Source organism: Rhagoletis zephyria, unplaced genomic scaffold (assembly GCF_001687245.7).
Source record: "Rhagoletis zephyria isolate East Lansing unplaced genomic scaffold, Rhagoletis_zephyria_1.1 Rzeph_scaffold_07967, whole genome shotgun sequence".
Classification (NCBI taxonomy): domain Eukaryota; kingdom Metazoa; phylum Arthropoda; class Insecta; order Diptera; family Tephritidae; genus Rhagoletis; species Rhagoletis zephyria.
The window spans coordinates 1-20,590 of NW_016165049.1; the positions used below are offsets into that span (position 1 = coordinate 1).

At 35.4% G+C, this 20,590-nt stretch overlaps 1 protein-coding gene across 5 annotated transcripts; it reads left to right on the forward strand.

The window, feature by feature from the left end:
* Positions 1-906: 906 nt before the first annotated feature.
* LOC108374652 (uncharacterized) lies at positions 907-18,290 on the forward strand. 5 transcript variants are annotated; one of them, XR_001849069.1, is made up of 3 exons: positions 910-2,692; positions 12,953-13,144; positions 13,204-13,254. XR_001849069.1 is itself a non-coding variant. In XM_017630637.1 (2 exons), exons 1-2 carry the CDS (start codon positions 2,057-2,059, stop codon positions 13,312-13,314), a joined length of 747 nt encoding a protein of 248 aa, XP_017486126.1. In that variant the 5' UTR covers positions 907-2,056; the 3' UTR covers positions 13,315-13,613. The 5 variants fall into 5 exon arrangements, 4 of the variants coding, with proteins under 4 accessions (XP_017486126.1, XP_017486128.1, XP_017486127.1 ...); XM_017630637.1 differs by lacking the exon at positions 12,953-13,144 and having other exon boundaries at positions 907-2,692; positions 13,204-13,613; XM_017630639.1 differs by lacking the exons at positions 12,953-13,144; positions 13,204-13,254 and adding an exon at positions 18,030-18,290 and having other exon boundaries at positions 908-2,692.
* Positions 18,291-20,590: the final 2,300 nt, after the last annotated feature.

The following is a 20,590-nucleotide window of genomic DNA, read 5'->3' on the forward strand; positions in this document are numbered from 1 at the left end:
CATACATATGAAGTAGCAAGCTTTCTATATGTATAAATTTGTTTGTAGAACTTTTAAATAAATTTTTTTTTTGTAGAAGCCTTTGAACTGTACAAAGTAGAATTTTGGAAATTTAAAAATTTATACAAACAATTTTTTACGTAGAAATAGAAAACTTGTTACTTCACATGCATGAGCGCCTGGTATTGGGAAATGAGAATATCGTTCTTTTCAAATAAAAACTGATCATAAAAAAAAAGACATTATATGTATGTGGATAAACCATGGACTGAATGATAAAAGCTGCTATCATTTGATGGTTGTTATGCTTGATTATTTCATGTTCTGCAGATTTTCCAATCTTTAAAAGAAAAAAGTTATAGATACTAATTTTCTTGGAACATTTTTCACTCAGTTTTCAAGCAACCAAAACTATAAATTTGTACGATATGTTCATGTGAATCAAGCTGCGTTTCATGCGTGGAGGAGTCCAAGCACAACCATTCATTCGTAGGACAGGGCTTAGCCCGCGTGGCCGCTGTGCATTGATACGCGACACTATGTCAATAGCGTTTTAAAGTTCATACACCTCATTATTCCATCATTTAAACTTACATACATATTTTTCTTAGTGTATAAAATTTGATTGGAACTGAATTAGAGAATGCACACATAGCAAAGTGTTCATTCATCTGGAAGCTAATTCAGTATTGAATTCTGTTTACTTCAGCATTCTCAGTTTTTCATTCAGGTATTTACTACCTTACTGTGTGAAATAAAATTTTTTTTTTAATGATTGTAGATTGAAAAAAATATAAGCCACACTACCAGACCAAAGGAAAATGAATGAAATACTACTTGTAAATATTTCATGATTAAAATTTTAAATGATTTCACAGTTTTACAGCTCTGCTACATACATACATATTTCACAAACAGGGATTTTTAACTAAATAAACTTTCGAGGATCGAGTGATATCTTTGTATTTATGTATCTATATGCGCATTAGGATGGCCGTTGATTTTCAAATGACGCGATGGTCGCACTATCTGCGTTAGTAAATATTTTCATGCATATGAAACAATAATTATTATAAAATTCCACGTCGATTGGGTAACGTTGAGGCGTAACTGTAACAAGTCAAGGTTCATCATGTTTCCATAGTTTAATACAGCTTAAAAATCTATTAGAGCCTCCATTTCCTAGGGAAAAATTGGTCGCTGTACATTTTTGTTTGCGTCATTTAGATTTTGAAATACAAAAAAATAGTTTTTGCAAAAATATAAAATTGGTCATTTGCGTATAAAAGATGTTTGATTACAAGTATTGCACCTAAAGTAATGAAAAATGGAGTATAAACTACAGAGTAAATTTAATAACCGTTAATTTTTTATATATCATATAGATTGATCTGTTAGCGGATTCTGCAGATGCATATTATCAGTTGAAACTTTGGCCTCTTTTTATTTTAGAAAACTGTTTTTTTTTGGCAATACATATCTCAAAACCTTCATAACGAAAAGAAAGAACCACAAAGAGAAGTTAGTGCATAAACAACACACGCCTTAGAGTTATCAATTTTGCCTCATTTCTTCAGAAATATTTAGCAGTCTAGTGGCTACGACGACCCAACAAAAATTAAAATTTTCTTCCAAAATTTTTTCCCAATAGTTACCGGCCATACTAATGTAAATACATACATACACACATATGTATGTTTATCACTAGAAATGCTTCTATATGTGTATAAGTGAAGTAACTGATAACAGCAATCCTTGAATATGGCAACTACATACATATCTCTTACCTGCTGTATGCATACATATGTACATACATATATGTAAGTAATGGACTTTGGCAAAATGAGACACAATAGAAATCTAGGACCTTTGAACGACAAAAAATGAACTTTTGCATTTTCGAGCACATTCCCTGAAGTTAAACTCTACTACTTAAGTCCCGACCACAGTTGGCGATAAGTAGAAAAATTTTACCGAATTCAATTCGAATACATTTGCAATAGCCAAAAAATCAAATTGCGCCATCTCATCGTACACCGTTGCCCGTGCCGCGCTGATGCAGCAGCAGCAGCAGCAGGAATCAACCGATTTGTTGACGCCAATAAATTTCAACCTGGCCGCCGCGCATCAGCACATGGTAATCGGTGGCAACAAAGTCATGGAATGGACCAACGACGATGCGTTAGAACTTATCGAACAGTATCGCATTCACACAGAATTGTGGAATCGTGCCGATCCAAAGTACAAAGACAAGTTATGCCGTTTTCGAGCGTGGTCGGAGATAGCGGATCGTTTTGGTTGTAGTAAGGCCGAGGTGGAGCGAAAGATGAACGTATTACTCACGCAATATCGACGGGAGAAGCATAAAATGCTTGTCAAACTATATCAGGGCATCCAGCCGAACCCATCCAAGTGGTACGCGTTCAAGAGATTTGATTTTATGGAAGCGGGCGGTGGTGCTGGTGGCGGAGGTGGCGGCGGTGGTGGATCATCGAGCAGATCGAGCACAAACGGCCATACAGCGGCTGCCGCGTCAACTCTTAACGGTCTTAGCACGTACGAAAACGCGACAGCAACGGCGGCCCAGCCATCGACAAGTGCAGCGGTTGCAGCAGCAGCGGCGGCAGTCGCAGGCGCGCCGGGCACTTCCCATCATCGGCGCATGAAGAAAGAGATGAAGTATTTCGGTGCGGTGAGTACCCTTCCAGTGACACATTGTATGCATGTATGTGTGTATGTATGTATGTATGTATGCTTGCGTGGTTATCAGCTTATCTGGTTAAAAATAATTTTTCTGCAGTGTATCTTGTTGTTGTGTTGTACAACAATAAAGTACACTACAGAAAAAATATTTTTAATCAGATAACCTGATAACCAAGCAAGCGTGAACAACCACCACAATGTTTACATTAGAGTAGCTCAAAAAAACACTAGCGGTATTCACCGAATTGAGCTGATCTGCTCTGTTGCCAGACTGCCAGGCCACATTTGCTACATTTGGTGAATACCACTACTATTTTTGCAATTTCATAAGCGCTACATCAAAATAGTGTTTTATTTGTGATAAAAGAGAGACACATATTTTTTTAGTGTGAAACACAAAAAAAAATCCGCTGGTGTTCTCAATTTTTATTATCGAGTAACTACTATTTTCGAATCGAATTTAAGAAATGGCAGCTGTTTTCTCCAAGTTAAATGGGCGATGCACACCAGCTATCGAATGCCGTGATCTCAAATCAAATTTCGATTCGAGTTACGTTCCATATCGAATGCTGCAATTCAGGCCCAGGTATTATTGGGGAATATTCCATTGATTACATATCTGTCCTAAACCGTTAAAATGTTCCTAGTGCCCGAAAATATGCTTTCGAAAAGAGATGTCTAAAATTAAAAAGTTGATACTAGACGCTTTAAGCATTGGCATGGGTTAAATAAAGCTCGTTACCAGGGGTCGTATCTGGTGTCGCTGATCACGCATCTGATATCAGTTTTTCAAATTTCAAAATGGTGGACCCAAATGGCGAACAACTTAGAAAAAAAAAATTATTGGATTTGTTTGAAACTCGGATCCGCTATTTTGAATTTTGAAAATCTGGCATCAGATTCGTAATCAGGGAAAATAAAAAAATTTACAACATTATTTACAACCGACCATAGCGAGCTCTTAAAAATCTTTTTTTAAATTAAAATAATACGTTTCTCTTTTTTTATCACAAATAACAAAAATTGGAGGTACCGTTTATGAATTTAAAAATAAAATTTTTTCGAACCACTATAGTGTGCATAGTAAATAGTTATGTGCAAAAATAGAATAAAAGCTTTTAAACAAAACATTAAATCGGTGAAAAAGAAAGAAACTCAAAATCGAAAAATACAAAAGAACAATTACTCTAACTAAACTCCTACACTAGTGTATGTACACATCGCACGCTTAAAAATATATAGAATTATTTCAAAATTAATTAATTAATTAATTAATTTTGTGGGAAAACGCAATCAAAATTTGTCCAGTTTAGACAATTGGTATATCAAAAGACAGATGGAAAGATTTCGCACGTTTAATAATGTATCGATGTAGGTAATCCAAAATTTACGATTTTGAAGATTTCGTCATACAAATAATAAGCTTGATAAAGAGAATAAGTTGTTCGTAAAAGATGACATAAACTTCCCAAAAATAGCGAATATATGGGTATTTCAAACTTGGCGTTACGTGACGCTCGTATGGCAAAATCAGTGTTGCCAGAGAAAGTTTTCGTTTGGAGCTAAAACGGTCGAAAAAAAGAGCTAAAAAGAGCTAAATAATACTAATACTAGCTAAAATGAAGAGCTACATATTTTTTTTAAGGTTGAGCACTTATTGACGTAAGGTTGTTTTAACATTTTCGGCAATTCCAAAAAAAAAAACGAATTTTATAAGTTTAAGTGCTGAAAAAATTTTTAAAACCAAAATAAGATGTATATATTTCGAATTCGTTGCTATGGCACTTATATCATTGAACTAATAATACTTTACACACTAGTAAAGTCTGTAATTTCAGATATTTGAATTGAATAATTTTTTCGCAAAATTTTTCTGGAAAGTTTTACTTCCAGCTCTCTTTAAATGTAAAATTAATAAGGTAAAACAAAATCCGCGCTATCTGAAAAAGGATTAACCTAGATACAAGAGTTTATGATGGATACACTGCATCTCGAAATTTGAAAAATATCTCGACCCTGGCGCCACACAACGAAACCAGAAAAAATGTGTCTGCTTACATAACCAGTATACATTTATTATAAATAGCAGCCAAATCGGCCTATAAATAAGTTAGATATATCGTATATACGCATGGCACGACTTCGGTTCAGAATCGTTAACCCACGCTGACCGGTTGTGGCTACTTTTTCTCGACTAGGCTACGTTTATGGCCTAGCGATTTCGCAACGCGCGATGAGATCAAAATCGCTACCAGCTATCAATTACACAAATTGTTATGTCAGTATAAATAATCGCTGCACCAGAAACACCACTAAAAAAAAAAAAAAAAAAAAAAAATTAAATTAAAATTGTATAATTTTAATCTCATCGGGCGACGCGAAACCGCTAGGTCATAAACCTAGCCTTATATTCAAAAGCACTACGTTTCGCTCAAAAATATGTATTTTAATTAGCAACACTGTTTGTACGAGTATTTTGGTCGCTGGCAATGGTGTTTTTATTATATTCCCTTATTTTCTCAAAGTTATTTTTATTACCATTTCGGTTGTTCCAACTTTTGTTGTATTTTCTTATTATTCTTACATGCCATTGTTTATATTTCAGTTGTCACAGAGTAACTGCTTTTCTTTCGGCATCGGCATCGACAGTGACTGTAAACTCGAAAACAAAAACATTGCAAACCAGTAAACAACACAAAAAAAAAAAAATAAGCTGCAGAAAAACACAGCAACTAAAAAACAGCAACCGACCTGTTATACATACATAAATATGTATGTATGTATTTATATAAGTACATTAGACTAGGTCGGCGGTCACCACATAAAAGATACAAGTGGATTGAGTGGATTTCAGCATAGTAAATATTATTTTTGTCCTGGTCCCGTTTTAAAAAACCAACCAAAAGTTATTTCATAACTCTTTTATTTATGACTCGATTCGAAATAATGTAGGTACATCACTGAAAACGTATTTGGGATAACTCTTTTATTTATGTCTTGGGACTTGTAACTAACCGCCCAATTCTGAGTTTTCTTGATAAATTATTTGTAAAGCAATTGTATCAAGATTTTTATCATTTTATATGGCGAAGATAAAGGAAGAAAGATTCAAATAAAGGTAATTATAAAGAAAATTATATAGTTACAGATTTGATATGTTTCTTCTACGCACTTCTACGGTACCCTACGTACACGTTCGTGAATAACCGCGCTCTAACACTTATTTTTCCTCTTCCAGTGATAAGTGTCCGTGTCCAACAGCAACGGAAAAATATATGCGAATAACCCTTTCCCACCGAGAGGAGCACACATCTACAAATAACAAAACACCTGTTCTGTTTGGTAGGTTATTTTTTATCTTAAATAGTGATAGTTATTTTGGGACACTTTCAAAGTGGAGAGGGATATTTTCGACCTCTCGTGCAAACTCGTATACTGCAGTGTGTTTTACTATTGGCAGCGAACTTTCTTCCGACGAATTTCTCTGAGCGATTTGATTCTGTTTATAATTTAAAAGAAATTTTCGAGCATACTTTATTTTGAATGAGTTTGAAATGCGGATATACATACTACATACATACACTGCCGGAACAAAGTATTGGCACAGCAAATTTTTCACATTACATGCAACAATTTTCATTCTAATATTTTTCCGCTAATTTCTTATAAAAATAGAGTTCATTCTACAACAAAAAACATAAGAATATAATTCCTAAACTTTGTGCAAAACTCACGAAAATTCCGAAAATTTTTATGAAAATTTTCAACTTTTTAATCAGATTTTTTTTGAGTATGCAGATTTGTAGCCCAATTAAGTTTAATACCTCGTATCTGCCAAATCCCACGAATAAGGTGGAAAAGAAAAAAAATAATATTTTGGTTACCCTGTCTCAATGAATCCCTTCTTCACAAATTTAATACTGCATAATTATTATTATACTATAATTATAGTAGAAGCTCATATTAGGAAACCATTCCAAAGTTTTGAAGAAAATAAGTTTCTTCGCTCTTTTTTTGGAATTTTCGGACTATCGGTATTCGGACGTGGTATTGCATTTGCTGTATTCGGTGTATTGGTGCATATCTTTGCTTATTTTTTTAAATATAAATAGCCGAGCTACACTAATCTAGGTTTGATTCGGACATTCTGTAATTATTTATGTACATATTTACTTTCTTATGATATGATAGCAAGATTTACCACTTAAAAGAGTGCACAGAATGCGAAAAGGGTTTAAAAATTTACAGGACCTTTGTTTATCGGTTACAAAATGTTTGCTACCAGCGAAGAATAGACCTGAATAGCTTAGTAGTATCCAGCTCTCAAGAAAGGCAAAAAGTACAGAGTTCTTTAGAGACATGAGTTGGTCCGATACTGCATTACAGAGGAGCATTTTGTAAGTACGCCAATAAGGCGCAAATGGACCACATGGTCCAATGATTTTTGCAGGGCAGTGTTTCTCACCTAAAAAGCACACGTTTATTTAATTACAATATGTATTCACAATGTGGAAAAAGCAACAAAAGTTTATAAGGCGAACTTAGCACAGTGTGTAGACCACTGGGGTCGTTGGATCGAATCCCAGCGAAGAAGTCTGATGAGGAGATGTGGTGATCTCCGAAATGGCAGCTATAACTTCTACCATTTATAAACTATTGTTGTTTTTCCGCAATAATTTTCGAATAAACGGCCTCAAAATTGTTTAATAAACCATATATGTCCAAGTTCAAAACCTTATGTACAGTTCAGAAAAATTAGTTCAAATTTCAAAAAAAAAATGCATCAAAACTTTTAACTTTTTCAGTTTTTATAGAAATTTACCGCCCGATTCTGTGTTTTCTTGATAAATTTTTTTGTAAAGAAATTTTATGAAGATTTTTATCAAGTAAACGCTTCCCTTGAATTCTGTATCAATATTTATAAAACAAAAATCTCTACGATTTCTACATTAGTGGAACTGATTTCCACATGAGTGGAACTGATTTCATTGTCACATATGAAAATATGAAATTAAAAGCAAAAAAACTTTTGACTCTCGTAGCCGAGCAGGTAGAGATGTCGACTATAATTCCGTGTGTCGCAGGTTCAAATGCCGGCACATGGAGTATTTAATTGTTAGAAACAAATTTATTACTATACAAAATTTACACATTTCACATGAAATTTCAATTTGTCAATAGCACTTTCAGTCTTGATAATTTATCAAGAAAAGAGCTTTTAAATTCTGTGCTAGAATACCAATTCTTGATAAATAATAAAAAAATTACAAATTATAGATTATAGATTTTCAATTTATCAAGTGCACTGAATCGAGCTGTTATTGTGTATGCAGTTTGTTAGCTTAATAAATTTTAGTATGAAATATGCAGGTTTGAAAATTCTGGAAATTCCCGTTGATTTTTGGCATTTTTTTTTTGTCGAGGGTGTTGCATATTTTCTTCCACATAAAACAAAAGAAAATTCGAAAAAACCGACGGGAATTTGCAGAATTTACCAACCTGCATATGTTTATACCAAAATTTATTAAGCTAAAAACTGCATACACAACCGCATACCCAAAAAGTTTCTAAAATTCCGAAAAAATTTAAAATTTTGATGACATGTTTTTGAAATTTTTTGTAAAAAAAATTTATCACGTAAAACATTGGGAATATTGTAAAAAATAAAAGTATGCTATTTGGGCGAGCGCCACTGTAAATACTCACATAATACATACATATATATATATAATACATATACATACCCATATCTTCAGTTCGTGCGAATGTCGATGCGTGTTTACGTTTCGACTCGAATGTTTTCCTTCAACTTTTGTTATTGTTTCCTAATAACACGCTCGTACCATATGTATTCACATATCTATATATGTATGTATGTATATATATTATATAAATAAGTACATTCATGTAGGGATGCCAACTCTATTACGGCTAATTCCCCAAACTCCTGAAAAAATTCCCCAAAATAACTTTTACTTTTTAAGGCACTATGCCAAGCCTATTTCTGATTGCAGTTTTTTTTNTATGGCTATACCTCCACCGCGATCTGAGCTCGCGACTAAAAGCTTAAACAGACGGCAGCGTTGATCGGGATTAATTGGAACTTAATCCGGATCAACAGCAGTTAATTCCCGAGTTGATCCGGATCAACGCTGCCGTCTGTCTGCTTAAGCTCTAACGATGCTTGAGTCGGAGGTACATATTCTCGCTGAGCTACTTTCGTATTGTACGAGTAGTGAGCATTTGCACATTTACGCCCTGCAAGTTTCAGCTGTCCCGCTCTGCCTCCGTTTTGCACTAGTTCAGTGATAGTACTGATATACATATGTAGTGCGGAACTAGCGCTTTGTCAGACTGTCTCTAAATTTTACTGCAGGGAACATTAATTTCACCCATACATTACAAGATGCCTCATTTTTTACGTGCATATCGTCTGAGAGTAGAAAAACGTTTCCGCCGTGTCAGAGGATTCTAGACCCTTAACCAAAGATACATTCGGATACAGCAAGTCAACTTCAAAAGAAGTATAGAAGCTTAGATTTATTCTCAACGCTTCAAGACTACCATCACGCATTCGATTGATTGGGAATACAATCTTCATATGTTAGATTACTCATTACTAGGGCCCGGATTTCTATGCATTTACATTTTTTGTTTGTTTGGTAAGTTATAGGAACTTAAAGATTAACAAATGTTGCGAATCAAGAGTTTTGTGTTAACATGGCATCGACTTGTTAGGGCATATTCTTACATATTTTGAGAGCATTTGATGATTCCATGCACCTATTGGGTACTGATTTCGTCATTTTAATGTCACTGACGCAGCGCTATATATCGAGCCCTAACCCCCCCCAAAAAAAAAACCTAGGCGAAATTTTTTTCAAAATTTTTCTTCTGATGCAGAATTGAATCTAGATGCTCTACGGGCATTTCTGCGTCAAAAAGAAAATTTTTTAAAAATATGTCGCCTACGTTTTTTTCGGTTAGGGCTCGTTATGGTATAATCAGCAAAGGCGCTGAAAGTATTTTACCCAAAGTTACTGCACGTTACTTGTTTGGCACGTAATGCACCGAGTGACCGAAGATGTATGAACTCGCTCCAGTGATGTTGACGATTTAATATCAAATGGGAAAAAATATAAAAAAAAAAATCTGCTGTGCGCGTTGAAGCTTTTAAGAACATGTATCCCAATATCGCTCTTCCGCCACAGCCAATATTAACGAGATGGGGGGGAGCCTGGTTAGAGGCGGCAAAATATTATTGCCTACATTTTAAGGAATTTCAAGTCTTTCTTAAAGGTCTAAATGATAGTGACGCTTCTTCAATATTGAAGGCGAAAAAAGCAATAGCTTCAAATTCGTTTGAAGCACGGTTAGCCTATATCAATGCAAACTACAGCTTCTTTTCGGAAATAATAACTAGATTGGAAATAAAAAAAATCATTGGCTGAACAAGTGCATCTGGTAGATACTGCTGTTACTACTATTCAAGGTTTGGAGGGTGAACTTGGGCAAAAAAAAAATAAGGGGTTTAAGGCATGAACGAAAGACACAAAACCATGCGCGAACGAAAGAAAGAAAAAAGTAATTTTCTAGCTGTCGAAATGCCGACGCCATCTTTGTTGTAAGAAGTAAACAACGAAGAGAACGAAGAAAACCGCGTAAATAATTGTTGAACGCATAAATAATAATTTTTTATTATACAAATTCTTCTATAAATCATGTCGTTGTGTAAAATTATATTTTACTTTATGTGTACGCACGTTGTCACAAGCGAAAATGAAGAAAATTCCAGTAAAAAGCCACCACCAAAATTGTACGCAACGAACAAATGTAAACAAACGGCTAATGTCAAAATCGCCCAACTTGTTTCCTAAATGCGAATTTAACGGGCTACTGGCTTGCTGGCGTGATCTTGTATTTTTGGTTCATGGGCTTATGGAACTCAAGGGAATATCTGGTGTGCTAAGTAGACAAATAGCCTAGCCGCAAGTGACAGCTGTTAAGCAGGGATCCCACGACTTGTAAATTTGTACATTTTGGCAGTTACAGATTAGGGAATATGTATAGATATACATACATATGTATCCTTCTTTGATTTTGGCCGAGCTCAACAAGACACGCCATTCGTTTCTCTTCTCTGCCAACTGACGCCAATTGGAAATGCCAAGTGAAGACAAGTCCTTCTCCACTAAATGTATAGTTATGTTTCCATCTCCGTACCACTCGCTTCACCTCGACTAGCACGTTCGCGAGCGATAGCAAACAGCCGGAGAAATCTCGGTTTAGCCGGCAGCCGATTTATTAGCCGTTGTGTAAAAAAAAATTAGCCGTTTTAAGCCGATTTTGCTATTTGCCTTGTTTTCTCCACATTTAAATATATATGCATTTTTGACTAAGCGATCCAAAATCTGTTAGAAATGGCGACTAGCCTTTAGTAATATAAAATTGGGCTGATTTCGCTTATTTTTATTTTAAACGAATATATTTTTTCTAAAGAAGGCCGTAGCGGGTATTTTCTTCACAAAATGTTTGTTATGAATTTCCTAAATTTAAGGGTGAAGTTTTATTCGAAAACTTAGAAAATAACAAATTGTTTCACTGTTCGCTTAACACGCGTTTATGTTTGGATATACATAGTTCCAACACATACATATTGTCCTCCCAGATAGCGCAATTCTGCCTTAATTACACAACATCTTTGTTGTCCACGCTTAAAGCTTTAACGTACGGAAGAAATTGATATTTTCAAGCACTAAGTATGTACATACGTATTTTTTTGAACAAAATTTTTTTTTGCTGAGAACTTATTTAAATTCCAAAAATCGAAAGCCAACTTGAATTAAATGAAACAACACCGAAATGCGTAAAAATTAAAATAAAAGAGCTCAAATTTTTATGTGATAGTAAGGAAAAATGCTCCCAAAGTGTCTCTCAAGTAGGGGAACTTCCAAATTTCTGCACGAACGCAAATTTGCTGGAATTTGCAAGTTTCCCTGCCAGCTTATGTCCACGGTTGCATTTCAAACATAAGAAATTTGTATAGACTTTCTAAAATTCTTTCAAAGGGACAAAAGACAGGATCTACTACTATATATATGTATATTTCTTATCAGTCCAACTTTCTTCAACATACGTTTCAATTTCTTTGTTGTAGTAAATGTCGGGTTTCTTATATCGAATCTGGCTGAGATTGCATTCCGATTACGAATACAGTTTTTTCAGCCGAGTACCTTTCAAATCTTTGGAATTAACTAAATTAATTAATTATTTATGTACTTACATTTTTGGTAAATTTAACGTATTTATTTATTTAAATTATCGTCGACGAAAAATCCAACCTGTACCACAATCATATGTTTTTCCTAATTGCGAATTCTTGCTGGCAAAATTTTCTCCATCTTGAATTTGCAACTTCTCTCCAAGAACTAGTCTACCTGTGATTTATTAAAACATGTGAAATTCAGATGAAACAGTTTAGCCATTTTTAGCCGGTTTTTTTTTGCCAATTTAGCCGGTTGGTCCAAAAAGTTCTGGCAACATTGGATGCCAGATAAAAAAAAACGCTTGCTGCGATTTGCGTGACAGTTTAGCTTTGACAACTAAGATGCCACATATCGCACACGATCTTCAAACGTGACACAACTCAAAATTACACGTTCGGTAGAAAATGCGAAAAACTATTTCGTAACACGTGCTAATCGTATGAGCAAGGGTGACTTTACCTTGGTTTTTTTTTCAACAAATTATAATCAAAATTTGCTCCAGCTTTTGCTTAAAGGTACATAAAAGCTATGTGTCCACATTTTTAGTGCATAATTTTAAAAAATCCAAATTTTCAGTTGTATCACTTTTGAAGATCGTGTGCGATATGTACATACATAGATCGTTTCACTTGGTTTAATATTTATTTTGTTTGTTCCAAATTCGAGTTTTCATGCAGCAACATAAAATTTAATTACATTGCTGATATTTTTAAAACTAAATAAGTAATATAAAATCCACAGCAATTTCCACGAGTAAAAAAGCAATACAAAATTGTTTTAAATATTGGCGTTCATTGTGTCATATGTTGTATCTACCTTTTGCGTCTGCGCTTGGCTGGCAAAGTGTATAAATGTCACGCAAAGCCGCACAGTTTTATCTGGCATCAGCTTAACCCATTTTTACACTGGGTTGTGGCTACACACATCCATACATACCTACGTGTGTAACTACTAGATTTGTATAAATGCATATTGACTCATAGGTTCCTATATATGTACGTACGTAATTGTACAAATGTTCATGCGTTTGCTGCGAATGCAACGATGCCAGTAATGACGACCGAAGCAGCGACAGTGGCGACAACGACATCGACATCGACATCGAAGTGATGGTAGCCGTCGTCGAGTGTGTGGCGTTGCCGTTTTTATTGCAGCGCCCGTTGTTGTTGCTCTGTGTGCGACTGTTTTATTTATTCATTGGATTGGATGATAATCAGTTTGTTTACATTTTTAGTTGCTCGCTGCCGCCGCCGCTCCCCTCTTCGACATGCACTTAGGTTCGGTAGATCGTATGTACAGACATACATACATACATATGTATGTATGTATGTACATATGTTCATAGTTTGCGCGCGAAATTCAAGTCGCCAGTACAGCCGTTTACCGCAATATTCATTCTTGACCTGACCCCTTCTTGCCACCCCGTAATCTACTCTCTATGTTCTGTTTCGACTCTTCTTCAACCTTGCTTAAACATACATATTTACGTATGTATGTACATATGTGTGTATGTACTTCATATATGTACATATGCATTTATTTAAGTATGTATCTACATTAGGACGCCTCATGGAAAATAGCGATTATAAAGCAATAAATTTTATGCGCGTGCCGTGGACCGCGTTGCCGATATCTTTAATAGATAATACAACAGTTTTAAAGGTACTACAACTCAATACTTTTATATGTATGTAATGCATAGTATAACCGATCTTTGTGATAAAGGTACCTTTACAAAAATACAAATTCTCAAACTTGTTGGGGAAAATACATATAATAAATAGTCCACCGGGGAGACTTACAAAATATTTTTTATGGTGATTTCGTTTCTACCAAAAAAAAATCGCCTTTTGATTGCCCCTTTCTCGTTTCGTGTTCGCTTCTAAATTAAAGGCAAAGGGTGAGAAAATTGTGTGTTCGTTTCTTAAAATGTTGCACTCTTATAAGGCAAACAAGGCACATTCACTGCCATTTGAAGATTTGTCAGGGGAGATGGTTGCCCTGAAAATCAATATTATGAAATGCGTGAGCTATACACGGACAAGAATGCAAAAGACATGCCCTTTTACAGTGTTGAGTGTAACATCAAACAAATTTTGCACCGGGCAGGGCTACACTTTTTGGAAGAATCGAAATCACCGTTCGAGCTTTCTTAACCAAAAAGACAATTGAGTTTGAAAAATTTATCATTTTCATTACAAATAGAATAAATAATCAGAAATGTTTCGCAAATCCCGCCGATATCAAATCGTACGATTTGTAGAACGGGCCTGTTTCGATTTTTTTAATTGACCATTAAGTTGTGTCAATATCCTTGCAACGTAATTCATTTAAAAAAAAAATGTCTCTCTCTTCCAGACTCATAAATTCTGAGCATTCCGTATATGTATATATGTACATATGTACGTTTGCGGAGTAGTGACCAGATTAAAAGCATATGTATGTATGTACATAGTAGATCGTCATATTAGAATATAAAAATACGAACTACCTCGAAAGATATTTTATAAGGCGAACGAAAAACTACTAATGTTATTTATTTGTTGCTCAAAAAGTAAACCCAATATATAAATAAAATAAACAAAAAACGTATATTTTGTTGGACGAATAACAAGCGAACTCATTTCTAAGCAATTTAAATTTCTCGGTTAAAGAAGGGTATTCGAGCAAGCCGAACGGCACGTGATACAGTAAGATATACACTTTGAAATGTTATGTACATCCTTTAGAGTAACAAAAATGTCGCTATGCTACGTATACGTACGTAAATAGCCCACACCACATTTTTCGCATTTTAAGGTTAGATTATTTAAAACACCTGATGCGGCAGATTCGAATTTAGCTAACCAAAACCTATTACAAATGGCTAGTTTAAAATTTATTTAGTAGTGTTATTGTAGAAAAGAAACAGTATTTCATTTTATTTTACCTTCAATATACTTCCATTTAAGGATCTTTTACAACTTTTCCAAATTTTATATATTAAAATTTTAGATATTAAAACAATACAGCTCTAGTATCACAGTTGTATGTTCTTCTCAAGGGCGAGAAATCATTTCTTACTGCCACCCTAATGTACGTCGTTCATACATATGTACGTACATACATATATATATGCGCGTACACAAATACAAACAGCCTCTATTTTTATTTGCGTTAACAAAATAATAATAACGCACGAACACACTCGCACGCATACAGAGGAAGAATAACAATAACAACCAACAACAAGAAAAACAATACCAATAACAACAAAAACTGCGACAGAATGTAAATACGACCAGCACGAAATAAAACAATTTAAAACACTCTTACACATACTTGCATGCAATGAATAAGCAGCACAGCAAGCAAAAATAGAGTTGCCATGCCTAAACTAATTAGTTAGGATTGCTCAATTATCTAAAAGGGATTGAAGCATAGACAGACGGCAGCGTTGATCCGGATTAACGGCGCAGTTGACCTGTGTAAAATTGTGCCTTGACAGGCGGCAGTAATGCGAACTAACGAGCCGCACGACAGTCGGAACGACCCAGATTTACATCTGGCCAAGGACTGTCACTCCAGCAACACTCCCCAAAAAGTCTTTGGCCAGTCGAATTTTAATTTAATTCTTTTTTATTCATTGTTTTTATAACTTCTATATTTTTTTTTAACCTTGCTTTCAGTTAGTTGTTGTTGACTTTTTTAATAAACTTAAACTCTAAAAATTTTAATTAACTATTGGTAAAATAAATATGTGATATAAATGAATAAAAAAAAAATTAAAAAGCAATAAATAAATTTAAAAAGAGCATAGAATTTTTGGCAATCGATCCAGCCGAGAATCGAACGTGGCATCTACAGACTTGTAGCACGCAACTCTCACCACTCGGCTACCGCGGACGCCAAGCTCGCTTGTTTTGTTTGCTTACTTGTACAAAATACAACAGTTACCAGTGTTTCGTTTTAAAAGAAACGCGGCGAGCCTGGTGGGGTATTTAAAGCCCGTCTCTCACGCAGATATGTCCTGTTCATACGAAATCGCGCTACGCACAAGAAAATAGGTGGCGTTGGTCAGCACATTGAACTGCATTTATTACATTTGTGTCTTTTGAAAATAAGGCGGGCCTCTCAGACTCCACCAGGCACCCAGAAGGTTAGCACGCCAATTCAATGATTCTTTCTTCAAATGCAAATAAATTAATTTGTCAAAAAGTTTTCACTGTGAACCCAAAATGGGAAACTTTCACTGTGAAAACTTTTTTTCACAAAGTTTTGTGGCTGTGAAAAAGAAAAGTTGGATGTCTTTCCCAAAACCACATTCTTCTGAGAAAGAATATCATTGTCTTATGCCATTTTCGTTTATACCAAAAATGTTGCCTTCTCATCGCCCTCTTCTTAGTGTTTGTGCGTAGAGGGCAAAGAGAAGGTTGCATTTTTCGGTAGAAACGAGATCGGCATTAAACTCTATATTTAATCTAAGTTGAGAGAATTATAATTCTGCTCTTTTTGGATCGATCTTCCTAAACAATTACATTTTGAGGTGGTAATACTGGCTACAATGTCTAGGAGATATGCTTCAATCGAAGAGAGTTATCGAATTAAAAATAAGAGGAAGACGTAGACGTAGAGAAGGCAGAATAGCTCGATAACGGGGAGCCAAACGTGTGTACGTACAGTACCCCTGCAAAAATCGTTGGTCCATGTAGTCTATTTGTGGTATATCGGAGTACTTACAAAAGTGTTCCTCTTTCATGCTGTAGCGGACCAGCTCGTGTCGCTGCACCAGCTTATTGTTTGTTACCCGATCACTGCTCGTGTTTTAATGAAATGTGATTGAAGTTGAGCATTTGAAAGCACATTTACATGATGTCTGGCTGTAGCTGAACGTGTAGGAATGCTCGCTGTTAGTTGTTAGCTCCCAGCATGTTCAGGTTCAAATGCCGTCAGAGGTAACATGTAATTTTTAATTTTTGTTTTTGATTATTAATTTCGAAAACGCATCTGAGAAGTGAAGAACAAAAGCGTGTACAAACGAAAAAATATAACAACAATGCCATCGTTAATATGTTGGAGTAGTCTCTTGCTGCTCTGATGTTATGCAGAGATGGTGTATATGGTCCTGCCCTGCCCTAGGACATCGCAATGTTAATTAGACCATATTTTTTATATGAATTGTGGTTAATTTTGGGGTACTCCTTGGTCCTTAGGAAGTACTCTTTACACGCATGCATGGAGTACTCGCGATTTTTGCAGGGATGTTGCATGTATTCTACTTACTATAGTACATACCCGGCAGAAAAAAATTATAAATTGATAAAAAATAAGAAACTTGTAGTTAGCTTTTTTACGGGATTTCTATAAAATGTATAACTTGTAGTTAGTATAACAAAAAGCTAACTTGAAACTAGTTGAAAAGTAATGCAAGAGTAATTCATATCCATATTATCATTTTGAACAAATATGAAATGTAATAAAATAAAGTAAATAAATAAAAAACAAAAAATTAAAAAAAAAAAGTGTTCGTGTTGATATTTTGTATACGAAAGTATGTATGTAGTTAGTTAAAAGTTAGTTAATGCAGAGGTAGCCGTCCTTGACTATTTTGCGACCATCGCCATAGAAATTCAGTTAGCTTTCCTCAAATAAAATATACAGATAATAGTGACCGAATCAACTTCAAGTTAACTTACAGTTAGATACTTTTCCCCCAGGGTATTTCCTTCCACACGTCCATACTGTCACCGCCACATAATACATACTTATGAACTTACATACATATGTACGTAAGTATGTGTGTCCATTTGTTATGTTTGTTGTTTCCACTCTTTGTTTTTCCCCAAAGGATGTGAGCCAAGGGGCCTCGAGAACGGAGAGGAAAAGCCATTGAGCCTGCTCCTTGTTGTTTTGCTGGTTGGTATTGACAAGAATTCGTGCTACGCTGTATTTGCGTGTTACTCGAAATGGAATATGGAATATTTAATCTTTTGTTTTGCCGTAGTTCTGTTTTCCATTTTTATTGTAGCTATTGTTTTTGTAGTTGGTCGCTAATATTATTTCTGTTGCTTCGTATTTTAGTGTAAACAGCGTCACACCAAGCCATGGCCATGGACAAGTGAACGGCAATGTTCGCAAATAATCGCTCACACACAGGCGTGAGTGGGGTGGATTGGGCGCAAATATTCGTCGGAAAACGACGATCGGGCTGTTAACATAACATGTTGCTCTGAGAGCAGGTATTACTCAAAAATTGTACATAAATTGGTACTTACTAAGTCATCCAATCCCGGACCATTTTGTGAATCCCGGGAATTCGGGATCTTAAATTGATAATCCCGAGATATTTCGATTGCGTTTTCGAGTAGTTTTGTTTTTGGTCGATATAATTTTCTTAATTTTAAGAGCAAAAATTGTCCAGCACTAAACACTATATGGTAACAAGAATGATATAATACAAGATTCTGCCAAGGTTTTTATATATGTATATGAAGATCTTGAGATTCTGCGGCGATGAAATTTCTCAAGTAAAAGTAAACAAAGCCGAATGGGAGAATAAAATAAACTGTAAAATAGTAAATCTTCTCAATAATAAATTTTTTGACAGGAAACGTGGTGTTATTGTGTTAAATTGCAAAATATATGATNGTCTACCACATTTTTTTCCCGATTCTACCACACAGAATTTTTTTAAAGTCCGATCACTGATTACAAACTGAATAAACTAAAAACTATGGAATTGAAATTCATTCATATTGCAGTCGCAGTCATTTTTACAAAAAGTAAAAAATAAGAGATCATTTTTACACTTACATATAGTATTTATACACATATGTGTAGTAATATCCCTGCACAGCGCAGAACTAGTTCTTTAAGAAGCGGTACTGGGTCTCGATCTATCCCAACGCAATGCTTTCAACTGCCTCTTTTTACATGGTGATGTCCTACGAAGTGGAAATTGCCACCTCTGCAGAACTTTCGAACTAGTTCTGAACCGGTTCCATTTTCGACAGTTCTGGGACAATAAAAAAAAATTTTAAAACTAGATTATTGGATATTTTTTCTTTTCTGAACTGTTTCGATTTTGGACAGATCTGCGACAATAAGTTTTTCATGACAAAAATTTTGATTATTCGATTTTTGATATTTTTTATTTTTTCTGTTCTTTTACAGATTGCAGCATTTTATTTATTATTGTTATTCTTTTATTTATTAATTATATTAAATTTGATCATTTCCTCTTCAATTTTTAAGCGGAACTCAGCAATTTAAATTTATTAAATCTGAAAATCACAACACTGCCTCCACCCACCGTGATTTGAACTCGCGACCAGCGATGTTATAGTCGGAGGTCTTCCCGTTGAGCTATTTTAGAATTGTACGAGAAGTGAGAATTTGTGCATTTACTTCTCAACAGAGCGCAACTAGCACACCGAAAGTTTCAACTGTCCCTCTCTGCAGCCGTTTTGCACTAGTTCTGAAATATATAGGGTGGAACTAGCCCGAGGGCTTGATCCCGGGACTTCGGGACTCAAAAAAGGGCAAGGGATTCGGGATCCCAAATCTCGGTACTAGATGCCTGTACTTATATGAAGTGGGGAAACGTATGTATGTATATGTGTAGATATGAATGCTTATGTGCTCTTTACTAGTGGCCCACAACGCTCTCCTTGACTCACCTGCTTCTCAGTTTACGTACGTCACCACAGTGACAGCGGGCTAATAGCGCAACAGCGGCGCTTTAAGTGGCACCGTCTCGCATACTTTCGACGCCGCTGGCGCTTGACGTCGATGCTTGGGGGTACCGTCAACTGCGCGATGGGTCGTTTGAGCAGTCGTCAACAGCAGTTCGTCACCAAATTTACAGAAGTATTTAGAGTTGTACTATACCAGTGGACGATTCCGTTCGTCGAGGTAGTGCGTGCTAACGCTAGCGCAGTCGACGGTGAAATCCAACAGAAGTGTAAATAAAGTATAGAAGACAAAACGCGCGCGTATTTCGAACTGATATTTGTAAAACAAAAATGAACTAAGCACAAAAAAAAAAGATCGGCAAGTTTGTAGTTTTGTTTACCTTTTCGCAGTGCTAGGCGGTAGTGTATGCTGTTTTGAAAGAAGAAAGCGCGAACAACAATAAGTTAAACATATGTAAATACGTACGTATGTATGTACATCCATAGATACATACATATGTATGTATGCTCTATGTAGCTTTCAAACTTTATTGATGTTTGTATGAAAAAGTTCGCAGGGAGCAAGGAATAGTTAGTCTCCCCAGTGAATAAATTCTTCCCATAGATACAGTTGTGTTTATGAAAATAGTAGTGCTGTGTGGTGGGACGGCCACAGGCCAACATTCATACTTACATAAAAAAAAAGTAGAAAGATGCAACAACAATTTTTGAATATAGTTTTTTTTTTAATCAAATCACATGCATTATGTCTATCGGATAGTAGGCGTGGCAGTAAGCAAATCCGTTCCACCCACTCGGAAAATAGGTATGTAAGCACCTTACGAGGTAGATACTCCATGTTTTCTTTCACTGTCATGACCAATGTCATCTACTAGTAAAGCACAAAATCAACACCTCCTCCGACGACGCATCGGTAAAAAATTCTAAAAAATCAACGGCATATCGATG